Source organism: Bidens hawaiensis, unplaced genomic scaffold (assembly GCF_021521415.1).
Source record: "Bidens hawaiensis isolate Kalapana, Puna unplaced genomic scaffold, B.hawaiensis_p1.1 tig00027057_1, whole genome shotgun sequence".
Taxonomy (NCBI): Eukaryota; Viridiplantae; Streptophyta; class Magnoliopsida; order Asterales; family Asteraceae; genus Bidens; species Bidens hawaiensis.
Window position 1 is genome coordinate 96,118 of NW_027494356.1, and position 25,356 is coordinate 121,473.

Sequence of the window (25,356 nt, forward strand, 5' to 3'; positions counted from 1 at the left end):
ATAAATAAACGGCTGGTGTTTTATTTAATGAAAAGGGTTGACGAATAGACTTCCCGCCTTTTTATTTTTCAAGTCCACTCCAAACATATTCACACTATTCATCTTAGTATTTTAGATTTCTCATTTCTTTTTTAGTAGCGTTGCTTTTCGAGTCTACCTGTAACAGAATTTCAAACGTTTCTAGTTATTTGATGTTTCAGGTGTGACTCAAAAAAATCTAGTAAACAAAAACCCCAACGATCACGTAAACCCACCCACCCATCAAATGATGCAGACACCAAAGCTTGAAATGACGACCTCTTCTGGTAGAAGTATCCAAGCTCCTGATATTAATAATTGGTTATGTTAAAATGGGCAACAAGTCATTTTTTTACTTGTTTTTAATTGTTATTATTGATAAACCAAACTCGTAATCAAGTTTAACTATATTAAGAATTAACTATGTTAAAATGTTTAGAGTTTAAAGTTTGTTAAGATTTAAAAAAAAAAAACTTTGATCTCGCTTAGATGTCATGTTTGGTTTATGTGTGCATCGTGAAATAGCGAACCAAAGATTAAAAAGAACACCCACTTTTCAAATATGCTAAGCTTGATGTGTTTCAGTGTGTGTCGCTAAAAACAAATGTTGGTGTTTCATCTTTCTTTAACTCTGTCCTTGTTTATTAGTTGAGGTTAGCAAATTATGGTTAATGGATTTGAGGTATAAATTCAGGTGAATCGATCTTCGGTGGGGTGGGAATGATATGAAAGTTAATTTTGCTCCCATTTAGCATATTGTTTTCTTCCTTTGTTTTAGTTGTTGAGGCCTAATTAGACTTAAAACACTTCAATAATATATTATTTTTTTAACATTTTATATATGTAAGAGTTGATTAAAGAGTTGAAACGAAGCACTCTTATAATATATCGTGTGTGCGCGCGCACAAAATTATGAGGGGGGGGTTAAGAAAAATCGATAGGAACGTACTGAACGTACAGTAGATGCATGACACAAGCATTTAATTGAATTGTTCTTACATGATATGCTTAATGAATTAATTTAGACAATTGTTCTTACTGCAAAATAAAGGTATTTGTTTGCTTGTAAATGTAACATGTTACTCAAATCTCACATTGTGTTCTAGTCTATTATGTTCATAAAAGAGATAATAAGTGTGAGAATGTTTCATATCAAGTATCACTAATGTGGTTAGGATACATTGGTCGTTGATAAGAAAAGAATTCCAATGCTAAGCTTGTTGTAATGGTTTAGCACCTGAGACGACTGTGACTAAAGAAACATTTTAAAGTTAAAATTTATTTAAAACATAAACAAAATAAACTCACGCTTAAAGTAACAAATCACAAACATTAAAAACCTGACAGTTTTTTCAAGTAATAAATTGTTTTATGCATATGTGTGAAACAGACATGAATGTGAACTACTTCACATGATGATGAGGTTAAGTGACAACTACAGTACATAGAATAATTACATGTGAATGATTGAGTATTTTATTAAGGGTTAAATATATATGTTACATATGGTCTTTCGAAAACTACAAAGAAAAAGTCAAAAAGATTCTAATTCTCAAAATGCTTCTTATGGTATAGAATCTCCTTTCAAATTATGTAATCTCCTATTCTCCCATAAAAATACCAAATTACCTTTTTACAAAATTTATCTATTTTTAAACCCAAACATCTTCTTTCATTTATTTGTATAGTGTTATAATTTATTTGGATAATTCATTCATAACCATGTTTCTCCTTTGTTATCCTGCAGACACAATACTAATACTAGCTTGTAGCGACCACTATACAACACTATTGATATTTCATATTTGTCCATTCGATCTCTCATTATCGCCCCCCCTCAACCCTAATTCACCCACTAGTTTAGAAAGCAATTGTGAAACATCTATTGCCTCACCTTAACCACCATTGTGCAACTATAGTCTCCCATCCACCATCTACGCTAATCACAAAACCCAGGATTATCCTGTGAATATCTTATTTTACTTTCCAAATCACAAATAAAAAAATAATAACACTTGCAGTTACTATAAAACATGAAACGAATATTTAACAATTTGGAATTTGTGTTTAATCCACACTTCAATTTCGACTTGAGTTAGAGCTACAACTCCGTCTGCAGTTTGGGTTTTAAACTATATATATGGTTTTGCTCTTTACATGTCTAATTTATATTCATGTTATGTAAACCCTACTAGGAAACCAGTCAAATTCCAACAAAATTTGTGATGCAACAAAATTCGTCGCAATAAATTTTAACTTTTTGTCACAAATGTTGCTAAGTAAACCAGTTTAAATATATAAAATATAATAATAAAATAAAATTACTGAAATATAAATAAGTATTAGTAGTGTAATTAATTCTAATCATAGTTAAAACATTTATGTATGTCATATGTATGAACTTCTGACACAATATTTGCGTAGGAAAACACGTATAAGACTATTTCCTTCTAGTGTTTTTTTGCCATTTTTTTCGCCAATGTCAATTTCCTCTGCATTTGTGACGAAAATGTGCATAAGAAACTACAGTTTTCCTATTAGTACAACTATTTTACTTGTCTATTTTATATTCATGTATCAACGTATTTTTAAAACACTAACATGTCTTACTCTTTTAATTGTTTATTTCTACCTGGACTTTTGTTAGAACCTTTTCTGATTAATCATTTTTCACATGAAACTTATTTGTATATTTTATAACTATAGTATAATAATAATATTATCTGAAAGAGACACTCTCGTATGACGCTACCTAAAATAATAAATATCCTTGTGATCATTTTCTTTATATCTTATAGACAAAATGACGAGCAGAAGAAAACAAGGCTTGTTTAATGCATTTGTGACTCGTTCACCATTTTTGGCATGCCATTATTTGTTAGGTTGTTTAACTTATTCTTGTTAGCATATATACATGTGTGTATTAAATACTTAAAACTAAAATAATATACGTATTTGGGTTCATTTAGTTAATGACACATGATGTTATATGTTAGATCATGTAATTATTGAACAAACATAAGCATATTAATGAGGTTTTTAGGTCTGATTAAATTTGTAGACTAGAAGATACCACAAGTTATATGTTGCATAGAAAACTAGTGAACTAACTTTTCTTGTTGGGGGTGATTTCTGACCCGACCCGAAACATAGTTATGAAAAATAAAGGTTGTGTTTTATGCCTAACCTATTTAATAAACATATAGTGTTTAAGCGGACATGTTTAGCCCATGTGTTGCCACTTGAACATCATATTCACGTTACTGTGTTATCATATTGTAGTTCCTTTTTTTTGTAAAGTCGCCACTCCTGTCAACATTAACGGATCCAGTAAATTTATTACATGCGTCTTTCTCAAAAATATTTGATGAATTAGTGTTAATTGAATAATAGGTACATAAATAACATATGAAAATTGAGTATCAGACATTATATGACACATAAAAACTTTTTTCTTTCAAATGTTTAAAGACAGCTGTGTTTAGTATTTATGTATTTATATATTTATATATTTTCTCTGCTTGCTAGTAATTTAACATCTACATTTAGAGACATAAATTCTGAAAATGTTTTGGCACATGGCTTATGATTTATGCAAAGACTAGTGTAAATGCATGAAAAATGCATACTATATAATATTGGTAATTTAGTCAACGTAAATCTATTTTATTGTAATACTTTATGGATCTAGTAATTCTTAAAAGAAAAAAAAAGTTTGTTTTCACCAACTCAATATTTCCATTAAGTTCATAACTCACAGCTATTCACCTCGCCATTCTTCAATTTTTTTGAGATTTAATAATTGATTGTTTGAATTGTTATTAAGAGTATCCGAAACACGACACAATTTTAAGAGTGTCCGAGTTATGGTTTAATATCTTTGACGTGAATAAATACGAGTCTTATTCAAGTTCACTCATTCAACCCTTCAACAACATAGACTACCATAGTTCTTGTAATGAAACTAGGAATTAACATCAGTTTTACAATCAAGATTTACCATGTTGACCCAATTTGTCAAACTGTACTTTTCTTATGATCTAAGTTTAGACAGGTCAAATATCAAAGTTTTAGATATTATAGACCCATGAAAGTCAAATGCTGTACCTTTTCCATAATCTGACTTTAGACAAGTCAAACCAATAATTTTAAATTTCAATCTTATCATCAAAATTACCAAGATGTTCCTATCCCTAATGTAAACATGGATACCACAACCTCTATGATTAAATAACACTGTTTACATTTCTATCAATTGCAATTGGTTATAAAAACAGGTTTGACTTTAAATGCCAGATCTAAAACAAGCTTTCACAAACACGAACAAACTGAAAATTTTGAACTCTACCAACTGAAGGTAAAAACAGTCGTATCGTTTACACAATAATACACATGCTAAACTTTATGTGCACGTATGGTTAAAAGATTCACAGTTCATCATGCATTGGTTGTTCTAAGTTCAAGTCAAAGTCAACATTTGGTACAACAACAGGTTCATTGACCTGAACAACGTTGTTTATACGTTCTCCAGCCATACCGGCTTTAATTGCACGAACAACCTTTCTCTGCAACTTGAGTATTCCTATTCTCTTTGAAACAACATAGAGAACCGCTAACGAGAACAACAAGAATCCCACACTAAGTATTATCCTGCCCACATAAAAGTCAACAATACATATTAAACCAGTACTGTTATTACTAGTAATAGTAAATAGTAATCATATTAAGAGTTCAGACATTCAGTTATTAAAAAAGTTTCAACATGGGTATACCACTTGTACAGTAGTAGATTAGGATTTGTCTGACCTGTCAAGAACATCTTGGCGTTTCATTGTTGAAAGCAAGTTACGCGTTCGCGTTAGTAACGAAACGTGACCCTTGTATTCGCTTTCCGCTTTCTTTAACACTCCAGTTGATTCCTCTGTAACAAACATATTTTTTTTATCAAATCCTTTAATTTTGTTTGGATTCATGTTTTGGAACCGATTATTGTAACTGGCAGTGAAAATCATATATGAAGACAAGACTAACCAAAGGCCATGAGTGTGCTTCCGCTCCGTTCAACCTCCTGTAAATATCATTTTTATATTTTTTAAACAATATGTTTGTAAATAATCATAATCATAAGCTACACGGAAAATAAATGTTAGATCAATTACCTGAACCATCAATTGCCTCGTACGACGAAGACTCTCAGTAATGCTCTCGGCTGCTGATGTCATTCCAGCTTTTGTCCTGATGATAAAATACACTAAATTTAGCATATTTTAAGTAACACTTATTTCTAAATAAATATATTTATGCCATAATATATACTGTGTTATGATTAATGATGATATACATACTGTAGATTCCGCCTTCTGGCTGTGGACTCTTCTCCACCTCCTAACAGAAGCTCCCTCTGTTATTAATAAAAACTTATGTCATTTCACATAATGAAATAAATACGTACACATTTAGTACCCTCAAAATACTTATCAAAGGATAAAAATAAGTAATTCAAGTTTATCATTACCTCTTCTTGGGCAGCTTTTCTCATATTAGCCTTTGCTTGCAAATTAGCATTTCTCAAACTTGTCCGCAGACTAACACAAAGGGGAAAATAAGAACCATGTTCGTCTTTTTTTATCAATCTTGTAAATAAAATTCAATTAATTTCTAATACAAATCCAACAATCAAAGATCATGACTCCTACTAAAGAAATCATACAACTTAGACAGCATATTACAGGTTGGAAATTAACCGAACAGAAAAACCAATCCAAAACCAAAAAAAACAACTCGTTATTTTTTGCCAACTATTTTTTCGACCTATTTTATGTTTTATTAATTTTCAACAGGGACTGAAAGCAAAGAGAATCTAAACAACATGACATGATAAAAAGACTCATTTTCGGATTGAAAACGTTCAACATCGATCTCTAGCATGTAGCAACATGTCAAGAGGTAAAAATTTGGGTTCCCTTAAGTCCTTAACTATAGAACTGAAAAACCAATCACTTTATATCAAGATTGATAAACTATTAACTACAATAAAACAATGTATTCAACAACATATCCCACTTAACATTTAAAAACTGCAAACTGTTAGATAACAAATAACTAAATATGTAAAACTATTCTAGTAACTAACTCATTTCAGAACTTTTATCTAATGCTACATGTTTTCCAAAAGGGTAAGCAGGTAACTTCAGCTCAAAATACGGTCAGGACGTATATATATATACACTTTTAAAACGGTGATTATAGTTTATAAGCGGGCAGGCGGTAACATAACACAGCCTCTTTGTGCATCAATTTTTTACCTTTTTAGCTTAAAAATCCAAAATTTTCAAACCCAGATGGAAAAACCGAAAAAGCTGAAACCAAAAACACCGACATCTCGGCTTATATGATTCGGGTTAGACCAAAACTGAACCAACTTACCAACCCATGCACACCCCACCCCTACTAGCAAGTCCAAATAACAAAATTAGAAATCAAGTCAAAATCAGGGCACACATATAATACACAACTCGATCAATTGTCTCAAATTCCATAACAAATATGTAAAACTGTCCTAGTAGTTAGCTCGCTTTCTAATTTTTTATCTAATGCTACATGTTTTCTAAAGGGTACGCAGGTAATTTCAGCTCAAAATCACGTTAGGACGATACATTTATCCATTTTTAAGACACAGGTTATAAGCGGGCAAACGGTAACATAACACAAATATACATATAAAAAACCCAAATCGAAAAAACCGACATTCCAGTTTTCGGTTCAGGTTTAGCCCAAAAACCGAACCCAACCCAAAAAACCCGAAATCGAAAAAACCCACATTTCACTTTTTTATTCGGGTTTATCCCGAAACCGAACCCAAACCAAAACAGCAACCGACATTTCGGCTTTTGGTTCGGTTTTAGCCCAAAACAGAACAGTCAAAATTAGGTCACACTAATGATATATCACTTAATTGATTGCATCAAACTCACTCATAAACAATGCAATAATCAATAAAACAACTTCAATTCCACTTATAATAATAATACTAATAGGTACAAACCTTTCAATTTGCTTATTCCACGATTGAAGCGTCAATTGGGCGTTTTGAATGTGATCCTCGGTGGGTAATTGTGGTATCAATAGATCAAGATTAAACTGTGCTGCGGACAACATAGCGAGTCCGTCTTGAGCAAGTCCGTTCAATCTGGGCAACGATTCTTTGGTACCTGCATCGGTGGGTTTTGATTTACCGTGTTGTTCGATTGATTGGATGTGGGTTAGGGTTTGAAGATACGCTTCGTCCCAATCTTTCTTTATTTTGTTGAATTCATCAACCACGATATCGGTTGCAGTGGGATCCATTATCAATCGATTCTAGGATTTGGGTTTGTTTTAACATTAAAAATTTATGATGTTTCTGAAAATATTATATTGTCATAGTAAATAGTTTGGGTTTTTTCAAGGTAGAATCCTAGAATAGTGATGGTTAGTTAACACGAATTTGGGGTATACCAAAAAAACAATTCGTCAGATTAATATAGAGAAAATAGAGAAAACGTAAGTTTTTATAAATATGTTTATTCAGTCGGTAAAACTCATGCGATGGTAAAACTCAAGCGTTGTTGTTTCCGGGTTGAGGCGATAACTCGAAGTGAATTTGGTGTGTTTTGGTTAGGGTAACGGAACTAAAACAAAAGGATATATAAATTTGAGGTGAACCAATTTTGGGGCGTCGGTCAGTATCACTTAGGCATTGGCAAAACCAGAGCATTGTCAGTATCACGAGTGTTGGGTGGTCAAACTACGCGTACTCAACCGGTTTCGGTCATGTTCGTTAACGTGGCAGAATTAGAACAAAAATTAAATCAGTTAGTTTTAGGATAGGTTAGTGAAATTAAAACATAAATAAAAACTGACGTTTGGTCGGGTATTCGTTACGATACTAGAGGGAAAAAATAAGAAAAAAAAATTGTGGACCAATTTGGTGCCATGAATTGACCCAATCAAGGCTTACCGGCTTCAAAATCCTCATTTAATCATATTGATTAGTTAATCATTGCTCAACTATTTGTCCATTATTAATATTATCTTCGTTCTATAATATAAAATAATAGAAATGTGACAAATAATTAAAAGGACAATTATTCTTTTTTTTGTGCACGGCAAGAAAAGATAGTATATTAAAAAAAAGGCGCGGACGCCTCCAACGGGAAGCTGGGAAAAACAAAGACAAGAAAGAAAGAAACTACAAGAGAATGAGCGAAAATAACTAAAGCGACCCGAAGAGCCTCTCAATCCTTAGTGCAAAGCAACGGAGAGTTGGCCCAAATAGACCAATTAACTTCCTTGTGCTTCAACCTAAGCATAAACCAACCAAACAAACTCCTTTTTAATTTCTTCGACCGTGAAATCTACATACAATGACCGAGCATTAAACACCCTCTCATTCATGTGTTTCCAAATGAACCAAAAAACAAAGTATACAATCACTGTCAATAAGCGTCTTTCACGTTTACATTGTGATACTTCAGTGATGTCTAATAATTTCAAATTGTCTAGATTAGTAAAGTCCCACCCGCAAATTAGTATTCAGCTTAAAAACCACAACATTAAAATAACAAAATACAAAAATAACACCACAAACAAGTTCTTAGAAAAGGAGTGGTCTTTTCTACGTATAGATTCTTACAACATCTTGAAAATTTCAAGATCAGAATAAGAATTGGGATATGTGTTTTCATGTCGGAGTTCTTTTCTCTCTTTCTTCAATAATTCAATTCAACAAATTCCCACATCTTACCAGTTATTATGTCCACTCTTTGTATTCAGTATCGTATGAGGATGATATCCGTTTCACTTTCTTAAAAAATCAATACATCGACATGATACACATTCAAGACAGAAACATGATAACACCAACAAAAATAAAACACATAATCTAATTCTACATGTTTTATAAAGAGTAAGCAAAGGTAACTTCAGCTCAAAATCCCGTTAGCACGGGTATATTTGTGATTTTAAAAAACGATGGTTATAAGCAGAGGGCCTGCTGGCTTGCTGTAACATAGCACAAAATACACAGCAAACATAGGACAATACTACCCCTCCCCCCATTCTTACAGTTTTTAAGAATCTTACAAGACAAAAAGACACTTTGCAGCCCCAAACAAAACACTACACCTAGTACAACTTTTTAAGGTTTCTTCTTCTTGCTGCTCTTAGAAGGCGTTATTACCAGATTCGGCTTTTTGTGCTTCAAATTTTTACCTTTTTTGCTTGAAAAACCATCACCAGAATCATCATCGTCATCACTTTCATCTCCAAACTTCTTGCTGTTTTTTCTATCGCAGACCAGGATTTTACTTTTTTCTTTTTCTTGCACCATCTGAGACTTTTCCATTGGCCTCCAAATAAATAAGGACCTAAAACAAGATCAACCGAGTTTTGTATAGTCAGTTTTACCACAATTAATTATCAAAACGCCCGTGTAATTAGGGTTGTAAACGAAATAACAGGAGCTGAGCATATTCGTTTTCGTCCAATTAACTTTAACCAAACAAACGATCAAACACGAATAACTAAACTAACAAAGTCTTCTCGTTCGTGTTCGTTTATGTTCGTCATTAACAATATATACAAATGGTTCACGAACTGAAGATAATTAAACAAACATAACTAAGCTAAGCTGTAATGGGACAAAAAAATTTAAAAGAATGTGTTGGGTCTAAAAAGTAATGTGAAAAAACAATTTGTAAGTCTAAAATAGTTAAACTAAACTAAGTTGTAACGAGGCAAAAAAAACAAAGTATATATTAAAAATGTAAACGAACACACTTAAATAAACGCAGGCTCACGAACAAAACTTAACGTAAACAAATATAAATAAACGCGCATTCACACAATCACACTTGAATAAACGAACAACACATGTGTTCAAACTAAATAAACAAGCATAAACGAACTTCCAAGCGAACAATTCACGAATTGTTCACTCAACGTTCAGTTGGTTTACAGGCCAACTGTAATGATTATATGGAGAAACTAACATGATGGGAAAAGTAGAAAGAGATGGTCAAGTGAAGTCAAAGTCAAACCTTGAACTACCGGTTGCTAAAACATCATCGCGTGGATGCAACTTGTTCACGGGACTAATTGTGGTTATGTTTGGGTCCATAACCTCAGATACTAGTTGACCCGTGCTGATGTCAATAAAGTCAATGGGATGCAAAGCAGCTCCATTGTAGTTTTCACTTATATAACGCCCAATAACCACAAGGGACTCTGACGGATCCTGCATAAAAGATCAAGTTCAGTACGAGCCAAAACAAGTCCCACTCATAGAATACCACACAAAGATAAAATAAAAAAATAATAAAGCAGCACCTTCGGGTCCCACTCAGCCCGAAACGGAGTCAAATGCCTATTAAAATCATGACTGTGCACAATTTCTCGACTTGGGGTATCCAAGTTACCAAAAATAGAATCCCACACACGAATCCGATTATCAATTGATGTAGTCACTATTTTACTTCCACTTAAAGGAGAAAAATAAGCCGAATTAACAACTCGTTTATGAGGAAGCTCGTGAAGACAAGACTCAGCTTCTAAACGCCTCATATCCCAAATCCGAGCCTAACATTCATAATGATACATCACACTATAGACAAAAACTCAAAAAACTAAAGTCAGAGATATAATAATACTTACAAAGTGATCATTTCCACAACTTAATAGAAAGTCGGGTTGAAGAGGGTTGCAATGCAATCCAACAACTTTGGTTCCTTTCTTATGAATTAAAACCGGATCCCCTATTTTAGAATTGGCACGTGCATCCACCCTACATGTATAATCAAATGTACATAACATTTATTCATGCATCGACTTTAGTTAAAAAAAAGGACAAGTTAGCATACATGTGTAAGAATCCAAAACTATCTGCAACAAGCACAAGACCTTTCTCTGCATTCAAGTCCATACCATACAGCATTTTCCAACTGTTACGACCCTGAATTATTATTTTTTTAAAACTTTTTACAAGCATTCACACCAAAAAGTTAATAAAAACAATCAAAAGGAGTACCTGCCATCCGTTTGGATTGAGATCCATCAATGTAGTTGATAAACCTGTTTCCAAGTCTGTGCAACTAACAGTTCCATCTGAAGATGCTGTATAAACCGTTCCATCGTTTGCTGGACCGAACCTGCAAGTTCATTATATTAAGTGTTATATGCTTATATTAAGCGTTTATTATTATGTGGTATGAAATAACGTACTTCATGTTGTTGAGTAGGGCCTTATGTATGTTCCCATATACAGTCTTCTCATACACCTTACCGAAATCCCAAACTCCTAATTGTCCTTTCTGTAATAAAGAACAAAACTTTGAAATATAAGTCAAAACAAGAAATTAAAACTAACTTCAAATGTATAGTTGCTAACCTTATCGCCTGATAGAAGAAGGTTGTTATTAGTTGGATGGAATTCTAAGCATGTGACGCGTCTGCTATGGTATCTAATCACTGCACAATTCACTTCATTTGGGATCACAAATGCAGGTTTTATCTATCAAAGAAAACATCGAGAACAATGAATTACAGGTATTTACTGATTAAATAAATGATGAGATTATAAGATGAAGTAACTTGAAACTTACGGAAGAAACTCCATGGCGAACTTGGCGTTCGAATACATAATCGAAAGGGTTATGCATACGTTTACGAGAAGCTGGAATGACCCCAAACTCCATAGCCACCCGGTGAGGACAAGTATTTGTTGTATGACCTTCACCATTCAAATAAACAAAAATTTAGACTATTCGGTAACCTCATTAGCTCAAGAGTAACAAACATATAGTTAGTTACTTAGTCAAATAGCTGTGAGTTAGTTGACAGTTACAAAAAGGTTACAACCAAACCACGAACTAAGACTATTTTACAACTGAAGTCCTGAAGTCCTAACAAGTATTGAATCCTCAACAAAAGCTGATTCAAAAGTTGGCAGCCAGAAGAGCCCAAACTTCAAACCAACACAACTTGGGCTAGAAACGGAGTTACAGACTATAGCCATCGTATAGAAAGGCTCAATGAGCCAGATCATCTAGCAGACAGCCATAGATGGTTTGGCCCAGCTATCAGACGCGAATCCTATCAATTAAGGTTCCAATTACACCACTAAAATTTTTTCCCCCAATGTGAGCAATTTTCAATCTTTTCGTTGTTTTAGCCAAAATGCATAAATCTTTTAGTCTTATTTTCAACAATTTTGGCCAACATGTAGGGACCTCATGTAACATTTAACGCAATCATTTTTCCACCAATTTCTATAAGATATATCTTGATTTTCACAGAACATCAGTTGATTTTAGACTCAACTTCATAACAGTTATCGACTTATGAACAATAAACTGACAGATAAATCAACAAATAAGCAAAATACCAGGCAATTTGCAGAGAAAACATGGCTTCATAGGGCAATCAATGTAAGTAGCTCCTTGAAAACCAGCTTGATGACCTGTTCTCTTACAAACCTAATAAAACGCATCAAATCATTACATTCAAGAACGAATTGATATAACTTGCCAAAACGAAAATGCGCCCAATGAACTTGGATTGAATAACACTCAATCTTATTAACCAGGAAATATATAACTCTAAAACTGATTACAAACTCATAACCATAATCACAACTTTGATTAGGTTATATAAACCATGACTCGGTACAATTAGAGATGAACTAGATCTCCTAATTAGACATAAATAAAGCCCACATCACATGTAATCATAAATTAGATGTAACTCATTTAATTTATCCTTAATTAACTGACCCAATTCCATAACTCAAAAAATAGCCTATTCGACCCAACCCGACAAAGTCTTTTGTTCGAGAGGGAAGATTTTTGTCCCATAAACATAAACCACAAATTATATAACTTCGATGTCGGTGCCACAAAAGATTTTTATTTTTTTGGCTTACTAACTTATGTGTATGATTTAGTGTCAATACCGTCCATACCAACGGAATTCGCATTGGTTTGCTGCTGTAATGTGCGTTTATTATTTATTTTTCATTTTAAATATGTTAATTTGTTGTACTTTAGCTCCGGTGAGCCACACCACTCAGGCTTTACCAACCGACTACACGTTTGACGTCCTTCTAAATATGTTGTTTTTTTTTTATCATAAACTATACGAGTGAGCGTTTACAAATTCATTTATAGTGTTTATTGTCATTACCGTAACAAACCTAACCGACTAACACTAAAACAGAAACAGAAACCCTAAAACCCTAATACCTTGCAGACTTTCTTCAGACTTATAGTAATAGGCGTTTTCCCCTTCTTATCGGAACCTCCATTATCTTTAACCTTTTGATCCTCAATTATTTCTTCTTCTTCAGACTCAACGACATCGTTTTCCACCTCTTCTTCTACTTCTTCATCTGAGCTTTCCTCAGTGTCAGTGTCTCGCTCAATAACTACCTTTGGAAACGACGCCGTTCGTCTTGCTCGAGTCGACATTAATCCGATAGATACACTGTTTATACGTATATGATTTGTGTGTGTGTGTGGAAATGAAATTGAAGCAGTTGAGACTGAAGCGGGAGGAGGGTATGTGAACCGACTATTGAGAACTTGGAACTGATTTTACCAAATTGTCCTTGTGGGGGAGGGTTTGGGTTTTACTAAGTAAGGGTATTGGGGACATTTTCATAGATGGAAACTGGCGGGAGCTGACGTGGTGCGTTGTCGGCCATTCTTCTGCCATAAGTTTCCGGCGGTGTTTTATAAATGGTTGTGGGCCTAAATAGGGTCCATAATACATAAAGTAGGCCCAAATACCCACACCAAACTTTGTAGAAGACAAAGAAGTTCGGGTTATGGGCCTCAGCCCTCAACCATTTCGGCTTGTAAACCAAATCGGCTTGGGTCAAATCGGTTTGAGGAGAAACTGGTTCAGGTCAAAAACCGGTTTGAGGAAAATAGGTCGGATTACGAATTGGTTTCGGTGTCAAGAGGGAGAATGGGAATACAGATTGACGATTTCGTCGGGTTGGAATCTGTTTGGCTCAAATTGGTTTTAGAAGTGGCACTGGGTTGGGTTGGGTTACGAACCGGTTTTGGATTTCCAAACTGGCTCAGTTGGTACATCTTTGCAAACACTTATACAATCTCACAATTCAGTGAAAGTAATTGGTGAAGGAACAAGTATTAAAAATTTCATGAATTGTTACATTTATTACAGTACCGCTGATGGATACAAATCTATATTTAGACTAAATTCTTCGTTAGGTGATAATGGTCCTTTTTATGGTACCCATCTGGACTGATGTTACAATGTCACTATCTACTTTGTTATAAGGTGGTCCCGGTTACTTATTATGAAATGCTTGATTTGTCTTGTTTATTTTCTCTTTAACCTTACCAACATAGCTTCTTTATCCACACCAATTGGCTAGATCGAACCTTCTTGTGTTTGAAACGAACTGACTTGGGGTTTTACGGCCCTTTATATCTAAAAGGCTAAAATTATATTGTAGATTTACATATTAACTTTATGTTGGTGCTTGATATTGAGCTATATAAAAACGCATCAGGAAAAGACACTAAGAATAGTATAACATTAGACATTTATATTAGTGTTTTATTAAATTAATAAAGTAAAGTTAAATAAAATCGTTGTTAAAATTATCTACAAAAGTGTCTAGATCCGGAGTAGAAATTTTTTTTGTGACCCGACTATGTTGCAAAAATGACAGCCTTTTGATTGAGTATGGGGCGTCGAATGATTGATACGGGTTATCTCTTAAAAGTCTTCATCTACAAAACTAAAAGCGTTTATCAAGTTGAACAGCCCAAAAAGTCCAAACTATAATAAAGCAAAGAATAAGGGCTCGATTCAAATAGTTTAAACCCGGATTTGGTTTTAGTTTGAATGAGATTTTTAAGTTTTTATGATTTAAATGATAAAGGCTTAAGATAATTCAAGTAAAACTCAATAGTAATTTTATTATGATGTAAATCAAAAATTTAAAACGGACGTATTTATTAATAAAGGTACTAGAAGCACATAGAGATGTACGGATGTACCCAAAGAACTAGATTTACATCATTCAAACAATTAAGGGCATCTTGTGTTTTTTTACCAAATTACCTAAAAGTTTGTTAAATTTATAGGAGTAGAAACACATGGAGTTTCGGTAAGAAAAATATGTTTCAACCAATCACATTGTGTTCCACATGAAGAATGTGCTTTTAAATATTCTAAGTAGTGGAAACTAATATATTGTGAAGATTAGGGGTGTTCACGAAATCCGAAAAAAACCGAAATCCGAACCGAAATCGATACCCAAATAAACCGATCCAAATTCTTATTCGGATATTCGGATCGGATCAATCCGAATATCCGAATAACTAATTCGGATTCGGATCGGATTCGGATATGGAAATTTAAAAAATTCGGATTGTTCGGGTTATTCGGATATCCGTTTAATCCGAATAAAAAACATGATTTTAGTGCTATTTTCCGGTTTGATATATTTATTAGACTATTATTTGAACTTTAAACTTAAAATTTGTGTCAAGAGTAGTTCGTATTTTTCGGTTTATATGTTTATTGTGATTCTAAACTATTAAATATTATGAACAAAAAAATAGGAAAATCTTTTAGGTTTATTTCGGATTATTCGGATAATTTCGGATTATTCGGATATATCCGAATCCGACCCGAATTGAATTCGGATAGATTCGGATCGGATAGGAATATTCCTGATTCGGATCGGATCGGATTACGGATAGGGTCCAAAAATTTTCAAATCCGAATAACCCGAACCGAATAACCCGTATAATCCGTTATCCGATCCGATGAACACCCCTAGTGAAGATTTGCTATGGAGATTTGATTGGGGTTATTGTAGAGTGGAAATAGATGGGAACCGAAGGATACCTCTCGGACCCTTAGGCCATGGCCTCTAGGGTATACTCAAGTGATGGAAGAGAATGTTCTCGCTTGGCATGTGAATGGCGTCGTGATGGAAATGAAGCACGACACCCCTCTATTCCATTTCACACATGGCGTGGTGAGAATAACCCAAACCATTCTCAACCATCTAGATGACAGATTTTTTATTGGTTTAATTTTTTTACTTTTTAGCATTAAAGATATATTAGAAAAAACAGTAAGAAATGCAAAATGATGAATATAATATAGGTTGAGTGGTGAGGTGAATGATGAATGATGCAAAATGACACGTATAACACATAGCAACAAACCTTTTTTTTAGAAAGATCCAACGAATTCATTCATAAATTAGACATGGACTAGCACACTAAAATACATTCCGTCATTCATCATTGTAAGAGAACAAAACACGACAAATAAACCCAGCCCCAAACAATTCACACCTCAAAGTTATTGAAAATTTCCATTCCTCCTAAGTTACATGGCCAAGGTTCGATCTATTCCGAACTCAAAGAAAGCTAACGACCTTTATCTCTTCCCGACTTCCTGAATCACCGTCCTGTCATGAATCATCGCATTCCGAACCTTCCACAAGCTCCAAAGTATTATCATAGCAACAAACTAAATATAAAATTATATACTCACATTTATTTTTAGTAAATTCCATCGTCACTCCCCCAAAAAAAATATTCCTATCCTCACCGGGCCATGCATTATTGAGATGTGGGTCACAGTCAGTTATGTGGTCCATCAACAGGTCCATTTCATCCGTTGGTAAATTTAAATTACCACCAAACATTACAATTTTATTTTTATTTTATTTTTTAGTTGTTTCTTAAGTTCTTTTTTTCTTATAATAATAATAATAATAATAATAATAATAATAATAATAATTTTACCTTATGGGTCAAATTATAATGGGAAGTTTGCTGACCGCATATAGTTGAAAACTTAAACTAACATCTTTTTATAAAGATAACACTTATATCAATATAAGCAAGGATTGGCTTAATTCTTATCGATCGACAATTTGACATATAAACTTAGGGTAAATGTTATAAAATTGGGTCATGCTATGCATACACCAGTCCCCTGGTGTGGGAATAAGGCTATACAGCTCGTATAGGGCCTATACGAGTCGTATAGCCCTAACTTATTGACCTGCGTATGAACGTGTCAGTGTGGCAGCTTTTTGTAGTCTATACGAGCCATATAGACCCTATACGAGTCGTATAGATTTTCCAGCTCGTATAGCCTACGCAACTCGTCTGACCTATACGAGCCGTATAGAGTCTATACAAGCCATATAGATTTTCCAGCTCTTATAGCCTATGCAACTCATGTTGTACGTAAGTTGTTATGTATATTTTTATTTTGTAACCAACTCGGGTGTTGTTTTTAATATTTTGTAGTTTTAAAATTGAAAAAAAAAAACTATACGAGTCAAATAGACCCTATACGAGTCATATAGCCCTATACGAGCCGTATAGGGGCTATGCGATACAAAAGAATAAAACCTGACACTTCTGTTGAAAACGACTTGATCATGCACCTATATGAGCCGTATAGAGCCTATACGACTCGTATAGGCTACCCTGATGTATGAATAACCAGCATAGTGTATGTATAACCCAAGCCTATTAAATTTCACACAATAATAAACCATATAATTTAGTAAAATCATCTAAAATGCCATATCATCTTTCTCTATAACAACAATTCACACGTCCTGTAACTCTACTCCTAAACTATACATGTTTATAACAATCACGAGATTCAAACCCTAATATGTTGAAAATAAAAAAAAAATCTTAATCAACACATTGGTATCACTAGGCCAAAAACCCTTTAGGAGCCATATTAATCGATAAAAATATTAAAATTATAATTTGACCCGTTAACTTTTTACACAAGTTACATAATTAACTTTTTACGCAAGTTATATACAAAAATACACACCATGTAAAACTTTCAAGTTTTAACACACAAGTCGCATATTATAAACTAAAGAGTCCTTTAGAAACAGTGTAAAGTTGGAGTGAGTCTATATTTTTTAAAGAAAAAAGTGGATTTATCGAAATCAGTAATTTGTGATATTCAATGTTTATCGAAATCCGCATTTGAATACCGTCAGAAGGGTTGTCTTCTTTTTCACATATTCGACTGCTAAATTTACGGGTGTTTGATGGGTTTTTAGCTCTGTGTTTTCTTAAGACGATATTATTATTATGATAATGAGGAAGAAATATTATAAAGATTCTCTTAAATCACTTGAAGCTGATATTCAACACGCCAATACTCTGTAAGTTTTTTATGGTTCGGTTTGTATTGATGTATCGTTCTGTTTAGTCTGTTTATATAGTAGTTCTTTATAATATAGTTGTCGTTCTAAAAGAATATTATTTTTATGGTGTTATTCAGGGCATTAAATTTGATCAAGGATGGTGATGGATCATATGTTCAGTTCAGATTGCATTTTAGTCATGGGGCAGATTTGTTTTCAAAACTTTTTCCATGGTTGGATTGTAGAGTTGCTGGAGCGCTTGGTTTGATTCGTGTTTTTATTTATAAGGTATAACTTTAATGTTCTTTCTTGTAGTAAACCCAACCGGCAAACAGGTTGGGTCGGGCGGGCTCGATTTAGAATGGGTTAGGTTTTGAACAAGTCGTTTAAAAAAGTGTCTTTTTAGTTTGGGTCAGGACAGGTTCAAGTTGAGGGGTCGGGTCAGAATGGGTTTTGCCAAAACAGGCTTGTTAAAAAAATGTTTTTTTTTCTTTTTAAAATTACTGTACATTTCAGCTTTGTTTCTGGTTTTCGGCATTGGTTACACACGTTCAAGATCATAACAGCCCATTATGACCCGCTATATGAGAAACAACCACTCATATCGACCCAAGATAAACACATAAATTTAACCTTTAGGTTAATTATTTAATATTTGTTAAAACAGGTATATGCTGATGGGAAAACAAGTATGCATGTTCGTGAAAGAAAAGCAAGCATGAGGCAGTTTTATGGTAAGGATTTTGAAAAAAAAATTGGTTGTATATTAATATATGAAGTTTATATATATATATATATATATATATATATATATATATATATATATATACTTTTGTTATGAACATTTTAATGTGACACAGGTTTTGTGGTTTCCATCAATAATGCAACTTCAAAGTGGGATTAATGATATGGAGGAGAGGAAACAGAAGGAGATGTTGTTGACTAGCTACTCGCGAAAGGATGGTTTTGATAGGGAAAAACTCTCGGTTGCTGATGTGGAAAGAGAGGTCGAATGCGGGATTTGTATGGAGATTAATAGTAAGGTGGTGTTGCCCAATTGCAACCATTCATTATGCTTGAAGTGCTATCGCGATTGGTAAGATACATTTCTTTCTAACATTCAAGTATTTCAATTTTGACTCGTTTGATCAATTTGACCTGTTTGACTAATTTGATTTGTTACACACTAGCTAGAAGAGTTGAGTGTAATGTTGGTCAAGGAAACTTGGAAAATTGGAAAAACTTCAACTATTAGTTTGAATTCAAGAATCCCAAGTGTTGTAAAGCTAAAAGTTCGACTTTTTTTTTACCCGTTTGGCCCGTCACCCAACCAGCCTTACGAATTAGGGTAAAGTTGGTCAAATCTTTGATCATTTGAGTCAAGTGTTATAAAGCTAAATCTTGACCAGTTCAAGAATACCTGGAAAGGCCTGGCTTTTAACTTGAATTCAAGATTTCTCAGGTGTAATAAAGCTAAAAGTTTGAGCTTTTTCGTTTACCTGTTTGACCCGTTACCCTACCAGCTTCACAAGTTATGGTAATATTGGTCAAATCTTGATCATTTCAGTCAAGTGTTTTAAAGATTAATCTTAACCAGTTCAAGAAAACCTGTAAAGACTTGGCTTTTAATCTGAATTCAAGAACCCCCAAGTATTATAAAGCTAAAAGTTTCACTTTCTTTGTTTATCCGTTTGACCCGTTACCCTACAAATTAGGATAAAGTTGGTCAAATCTGGATCATTTGAAAGTGTTATAAAGCTAAATCTTGACCAGTTCAAGAAAACCTGTAAAAACTTGGCTTATAATTTGAATTCAAGAATCCCAAATGTTTATAAAGCTAAAAGTTTTGACTTTTTTTGTTGACCAGGCACGAGAGATCGCGATCATGCCCTTTTTGTAGGGAAAGCTTGAAAGGAGTGAACTTAACCGATCTCTGGATTTATATTGAAGCAAGTGACACAATTGATCTAGCCATAATCTTTAAAGAAAACACAAAGAGATTGTTCATGTACATAGAAAAATTACCACTTGTTTCAAATTCCAAAACATTAATAGTATAGCTGTATAGGTGTACATATTTGCAAGTTCTAATGTTTCTATATATCTAGATATTATTGGTTCAATATGTTACCAGTAATCTTTACATGAACACTCGCCTGCTTTAAACCGGTGAAATCTATAACGATCTCTCAACAAAATCTCTCGATCATAAACCTTTGAAATCAACTTTGCAACATTATGACAGTCCCCACAAACACGAAGATTCTTCATAACCCGAATCGGTTGATTTTTGGTCAAACTAATGAGCCCAAAAGCAATGGCTAGCTTCTCACTATGAAGATGCAATGCTTGTTCTTGCATATCTTCTTCTTCAACACATTGTAACACTTGAGACCGATTTGGTTCATACCCGTTTGACTTTAACTTCTCAAAAACCTCATTCAACTTTCCATATATTGTTTTAGATTGCGAGTGCGCGTTATCTCCCACAACAAACTCATGAACACAACCGTTGACTTCGATCGAACTACACCCCGGTTCTTTCTTTAATCCAACATCTTTCATTTGTTTTCTTAAACTAGCAACTTTATCCCATTTTCCCGATTTAGCATATACGTTTGATAATAAAACATACGCACCATGATTCCACGGCTCCAGTTCAAGCAACCGGGCACTCGCGTGTTCAGCAACTTCTACGTTTCCATAAAGTTTACACGCGCCTAACAAAGCTCCATAAACCGAAGCTAAAGGAGGCATCGGCATTGTGTTTATTAACTCTAAAGCCTCTTCCAAACGATCCGCTCGACCGAGCATATCCACCATGCACGCATAGTGTTTGACACCAGGGGTAATCCCGTAAATTTGCTTCATTTTTGTAAAAAGATCCCGACCCTCTTCCAATAAGCCCGTGCCTTTAGGCTTAACGTTTGACTCTTGCATTTTCTTGAAAAGTTTAACCGCGTCCCGTCCGTGACCGTGCATTGCAAGACCCGCAATCATCGCGCTCCAGACAAAAACGTCTTTATTATTATCATCACAACACTTAAACACCTCGAGAGCCTTATTCAGATCACCACATTTTGAATACATGTCAATTAATGCGGTTACAAGATGACACCCGAGTTTAATATTATGTCTCTTGATATACACATGGATCCAACCACCCATATCCAATGCACCCACTTGAGCACACGCAGATAAAGTACCAACAAGCGTTATATCATCCGGTTTTGCTTTATTACTCACTTGTAACTCATTGAAAACAATCAAAGCTTCTTTAGGGTTACCATTTTATTCATAAGCTGAAATTAACGCATTCCACGCAGCTATATCCTGATTAGGCATACTCTCAAAATGCTTTCGAGCAGTTACATAATGACCCGACTTTGCAAACCCGACTAGCATCGTTGTCCATGACACAATATCTTTCTGATGCATTTTATCGAAAAGTTTTTGTGCATCATCTAGTGTTCCACATTTTGCATACATATCCAGCAACGCATTGTTTAAATTCAAGCTTCGTGTAATCCCAAACCTCTCGATAACCGAATGAACTAATCTCCCAACCCCTAAATCCAACTTCTTTGTACAAGCAGTTAACACGCTCATCATTGTAACATTATCAGGCCTCAATCCTTCACACTGCATTTGTTTAAACAACTTCAACGCTTCATCCGGACAGTCACCTTGCGCAAACCCCGTAATCATCGAATTCCACGAAACAACATCTCTCACATGGATGTTCAAGAACACACTATACGCCAAGTCCAAACATCCGCACGACGCGTATAAATGAATAAGCGAGTTTAGCACAAAAACATCCGAACCGAACGACGTCTTAACTGCCATCCCATGAACAACCCGTCCCACTCTAACATCTGAAACCTCGGCTGCAGCTTTAATCACAATTGGGTAAGTAAACTTGTTAGGTGCCACTTCATTACCCCGGTGAATCATCTGGGTAAAGATAACAAGGCTTTGAATTGGCGTTTCACTCGACGAGTACGCCCGGATTAACGCATTCCAAGTGTAAACATTTGGTTGGAACATTTGGTCGAACAGTTGGTGTGCATAATTAATATCTTGTAAATTTGAAAGGGCAAAAGCGGAAATGAGGGTGCTTGCTGAAAAGGTGTCGTTGAAAAGACCAGTGCGGAGCATTTGGGCGTGAATTTGTTTGAGTTGGTTCGGGTTTGAGGATTGGTTGATGAGTAATATTGTTGGGTGGTGTGCAAAGTGTCTGTGGGTGTTGACTGGTGTGTAGGTGGATGAAGAAGGAGGTGGAGAGATGTGGAGGTGGTGGTGGTGGTGGTGGAACTGCAGGGTGGAGGCCGGCATGCTCGTGGCTGCCATGGTTGCACTAGCAGCCGGTGATGATCAGGTTGGTTCTTGTTGAGTTGATACCTGCGGCACAAACTCGGGTATGGTTTCAAATATTCAATACTTATGTGAACGGGTTTGGGGGTTAATTAAAACGAGTGTCTCCTGTACTTATGTGAAAGGTATGGTTTCAAATACTTATGTTACTTGTCTTCTGTCAGTGTCACTGTCACTTAAACGAAAGTGTTATGTTGGTTCACTTGTTATATATATATATATATATATATATTTATATATATATTTGTAGTGACTAATGATGACGAGTAGAGGTTGCAATGGTGAGGATGTAGGTGGCATCTGGTATTCTGGAGACAACGTTAGTGACGTCCACAATAAGAGTGTATGTAATGTTTGACTCTCATACCAAATAATATTGTGTTTTATCTATAAAAATCTTATGGGGTTGTTTATGGTTGATCGAGTAGAAGGGTCTAAGAGATCAATGATCTTGGATTTTTTTTCTATCTAGGCTTGCTTAATTGTTTTATTCTTTGTTCATTAAGAACTAATACATCCAAAATGTATTAGCGGTGTTTAAGGTGGGAAATTTAGTTAGATTCAATCTCTCTTATATGGACATAATAAAAAGAACGTGAAATTCACCAAAGACAACACAATATAGACGGTGTAGTTGTGGTGCCGTTGATGGGTTGATTAAACCTCTATGACTATAAATTATAAATTTATTTATAGTGAGAAAAACTTAAGTAAACTTTTTTGTGGTCAAAGTTTTAATAAACAAAGTTGGAATGTTATTGAACAACCTAAAATTTGGAAAAAAAGAAAACTATAAAGTAAATTTCATGGCAACGTATCGAACACAAGAGTATACGTTTGATTCGAGATAACTACTTTATTTTTAAGAAAATAATATATTAAAGAGGAGAATTAAACATTTCTTTTTTTCTAAGACCAAGCGTACTGGCACGTTGTGTGCCGCGTTGTGAGCTATAACGCGGGGGTAACTGCCCCCCCCCTGCGTTTTGTAATTTTTTTTTGCTACGTTATAAGTAAAACGCGGATTAATGGCACGCAAATCAAAAAAATAACCGTTGGGGCCATGTTAACGTTAGGAGCCGTTGGGTTTAAAAAAATTATATTAATTAAATTTATACTAAAAAAACAAACCAAACTCATTTTTTTAACACATTCCTTCCACTTCTATACCAATTATATCTTTTACACAAATATTTATACTATCATGTTTCCGAATAACAGCCAAAATATTCTCGGTTTCGGTCAATATGCCCGTCAAGGCAACCAAAATCCACAACCGAACCAATCTACCGCTCCGACGCCAACCATACCCGTCCCGCATATGACCCGCAAATGGCCGCGTACTTTGCATTTCTACAAAACTCTATGCCAAATGTGGTGCCCGGTTTCCAAAACCCAACGACAAACATTTTTGCCGGTTCGGGTTCCCAATCCGTCTCGGAGACCCAACTCGGGGTCGAGTTCGTGCCGGAGACACAACCCGTCCCGGAGACCGGAGGAGGTTCGAGCCAACGCAGACGTCCAAGAAAACACGGAAAGAAGCCCATCGACGAGTGCGTACTATGTGCTCGTGCTTGGTGCGCGATATCGGAAGATGCCAAATGTGGTATGTTTTTAAAATACATATATATTTTTTTAAATTTCTTATAACAATCATTAAACTTGTAATGTTTTTATTTTTTTTAGCGAACTATCAAAAAATGGGGGTATGTTGGCACAAAATTATAGAGTTGTTCCACGCGCTTGGTGGGGACTCACGCCGAGAAAAAGATTCGTTACTGTCGAAATGGGGCGACATAAACACCAAATGCTTGGCTTTCCATACGGTTTTCTCTCGGATGAATTGAAATAGGAGTAGCAGTGTCTCGGACGCTGAAGTCATTAAAAACGCGTTGACAGAGTATCAACATAAGGTTAAGTGGGGCCTTCAACTACTTTGGCATTTGGAAATACCTATTGAGGTTTCACCCAAAATGGGGCATGGTGTTGGATGCCGAAGCCGAAGGCGGTCCGCGTAAAAAAAAAAGTCTAAAACATCGTCTTCGGTTGATGTAGACACGCCCCGTTCCGACGCTCGAAACTTCAACCTAAGAGATAATGACGCCGTGAATACCATCGAGATGCCTCGGCCCGGGGGGGGGGTAGAAGAAGCAAGGCCAAGGGAAGGGGAAAGGGGTCGCTTCGTCGTCGGCAACGGGTTCGAATCCCGAAATGGAAAGTCAATTCAAAGAAATGAACTCTCGACTCCAAGCTTTACACGACCTTGGAACCCAACGACTTCAAGTAAATTTGGACGTTGTCAACCTACTTAGAAGGAATGAAATGGACAAAGACATCGAGGTTTTATCAAATGAGCTATCCGAAGACGACCCGATAGTCCAATCTCTAAAAGCCACTCGACGAGCGAAAATTTTAGAAAAATATAATAAGTTTTAGTTTTATTAGTATTATTTATGTATTTTTTTTAATTTAGTTTTTATTTGGAAGTTTAATGTATTTTTTAATTGTATGTTAATTTATTTAAATGATTTAGTATTTAAAAAAAACAAATAAAATTAATAATGAATGGGCGCCACGTGGCGCATAATGCCTGGGGGTGGAGAGTTATGACTACAGCCTGTTTTTGTAAAAAACCATAACTCTGACTGGGCGCCACGTGACGCATAATGCCTAAAGGTGGAAAGTTATGAGTACACATGGTCTAAGACTTCTCTAGTTCCTATTACAAGACTATA

The 25,356-nt window shown here is 34.9% G+C and overlaps 3 protein-coding genes and 1 pseudogene across 4 annotated transcripts in view; 1 reads left to right on the forward strand and 3 right to left on the reverse strand.

Moving 5' to 3' along the window:
* Positions 1 to 4,244: 4,244 nt before the first annotated feature.
* On the reverse strand, positions 4,245 to 7,430 carry LOC143574572 (uncharacterized). The gene is made up of 7 exons (XM_077059160.1): positions 7,064 to 7,430; positions 5,534 to 5,603; positions 5,364 to 5,419; positions 5,178 to 5,253; positions 5,050 to 5,086; positions 4,825 to 4,939; positions 4,245 to 4,668 (listed from the first exon to the last, which is right to left on the reverse strand). The coding sequence occupies exons 1-7, from the start codon at positions 7,363 to 7,365 to the stop codon at positions 4,446 to 4,448; spliced, it is 879 nt and encodes a 292-aa protein (XP_076915275.1). The 5' UTR covers positions 7,366 to 7,430; the 3' UTR covers positions 4,245 to 4,445.
* A 1,507-nt stretch (positions 7,431 to 8,937) lies between these two features.
* Positions 8,938 to 25,356, reverse strand: part of LOC143574563 (protein DAMAGED DNA-BINDING 2-like) — a 114,507-nt gene continuing 98,088 nt past the window's right edge. The window contains exons 2-12 of one of the 2 annotated variants that reach the window (XM_077059155.1): positions 13,296 to 13,360; positions 12,440 to 12,530; positions 11,658 to 11,785; positions 11,444 to 11,566; positions 11,278 to 11,366; positions 11,084 to 11,204; positions 10,917 to 11,008; positions 10,711 to 10,840; positions 10,387 to 10,635; positions 10,098 to 10,294; positions 8,938 to 9,425 (exon numbers count right to left, since the gene is read on the reverse strand). In XM_077059155.1, coding sequence (XP_076915270.1) covers positions 9,197 to 9,425; positions 10,098 to 10,294; positions 10,387 to 10,635; positions 10,711 to 10,840; positions 10,917 to 11,008; positions 11,084 to 11,204; positions 11,278 to 11,366; positions 11,444 to 11,566; positions 11,658 to 11,785; positions 12,440 to 12,470 — 1,389 coding nt within the window. In that variant the 5' untranslated portion in view covers positions 12,471 to 12,530; positions 13,296 to 13,360 and the 3' untranslated portion in view covers positions 8,938 to 9,196. Of the gene's footprint in view, positions 9,426 to 10,097; positions 10,295 to 10,386; positions 10,636 to 10,710; positions 10,841 to 10,916; positions 11,009 to 11,083; positions 11,205 to 11,277; positions 11,367 to 11,443; positions 11,567 to 11,657; positions 11,786 to 12,439; positions 12,531 to 13,295; positions 13,621 to 25,356 lie in introns of those variants that run through there. The other variant, XM_077059154.1, reaches the window with a different exon arrangement.
* Positions 17,917 to 20,363, forward strand: LOC143574562 (E3 ubiquitin-protein ligase AIRP2-like). The gene is made up of 5 exons (XM_077059153.1): positions 17,917 to 18,262; positions 18,382 to 18,532; positions 18,912 to 18,979; positions 19,107 to 19,340; positions 20,112 to 20,363. Exons 1-5 carry the CDS (start codon positions 18,189 to 18,191, stop codon positions 20,302 to 20,304), a joined length of 720 nt encoding a protein of 239 aa, XP_076915268.1. The 5' UTR covers positions 17,917 to 18,188; the 3' UTR covers positions 20,305 to 20,363.
* LOC143574560 (pentatricopeptide repeat-containing protein At2g29760, chloroplastic pseudogene) lies at positions 20,208 to 22,597 on the reverse strand (annotated as a pseudogene).

Coding starts and splice junctions, on each gene's coding strand:
- LOC143574572 (XM_077059160.1), bottom strand. CDS start 7,365: ATGGATCCCACTGCAACCGATATCGTGGTTGATGAATTCAACAAAATA. Junction 5,420..5,533: donor GAAAAGCTGCCCAAGAAGAG/GTAATGATAAAC, acceptor TATTAATAACAG/AGGGAGCTTCTGTTAGGAGG. Junction 5,087..5,177: donor CGAGGCAATTGATGGTTCAG/GTAATTGATCTA, acceptor TGATATTTACAG/GAGGTTGAACGGAGCGGAAG.
- LOC143574562 (XM_077059153.1), top strand. CDS start 18,189: ATGATAATGAGGAAGAAATATTATAAAGATTCTCTTAAATCACTTGAA. Junction 18,533..18,911: donor TTCGTGTTTTTATTTATAAG/GTATAACTTTAA, acceptor TTGTTAAAACAG/GTATATGCTGATGGGAAAAC. Junction 19,341..20,111: donor TTGAAGTGCTATCGCGATTG/GTAAGATACATT, acceptor TTTGTTGACCAG/GCACGAGAGATCGCGATCAT.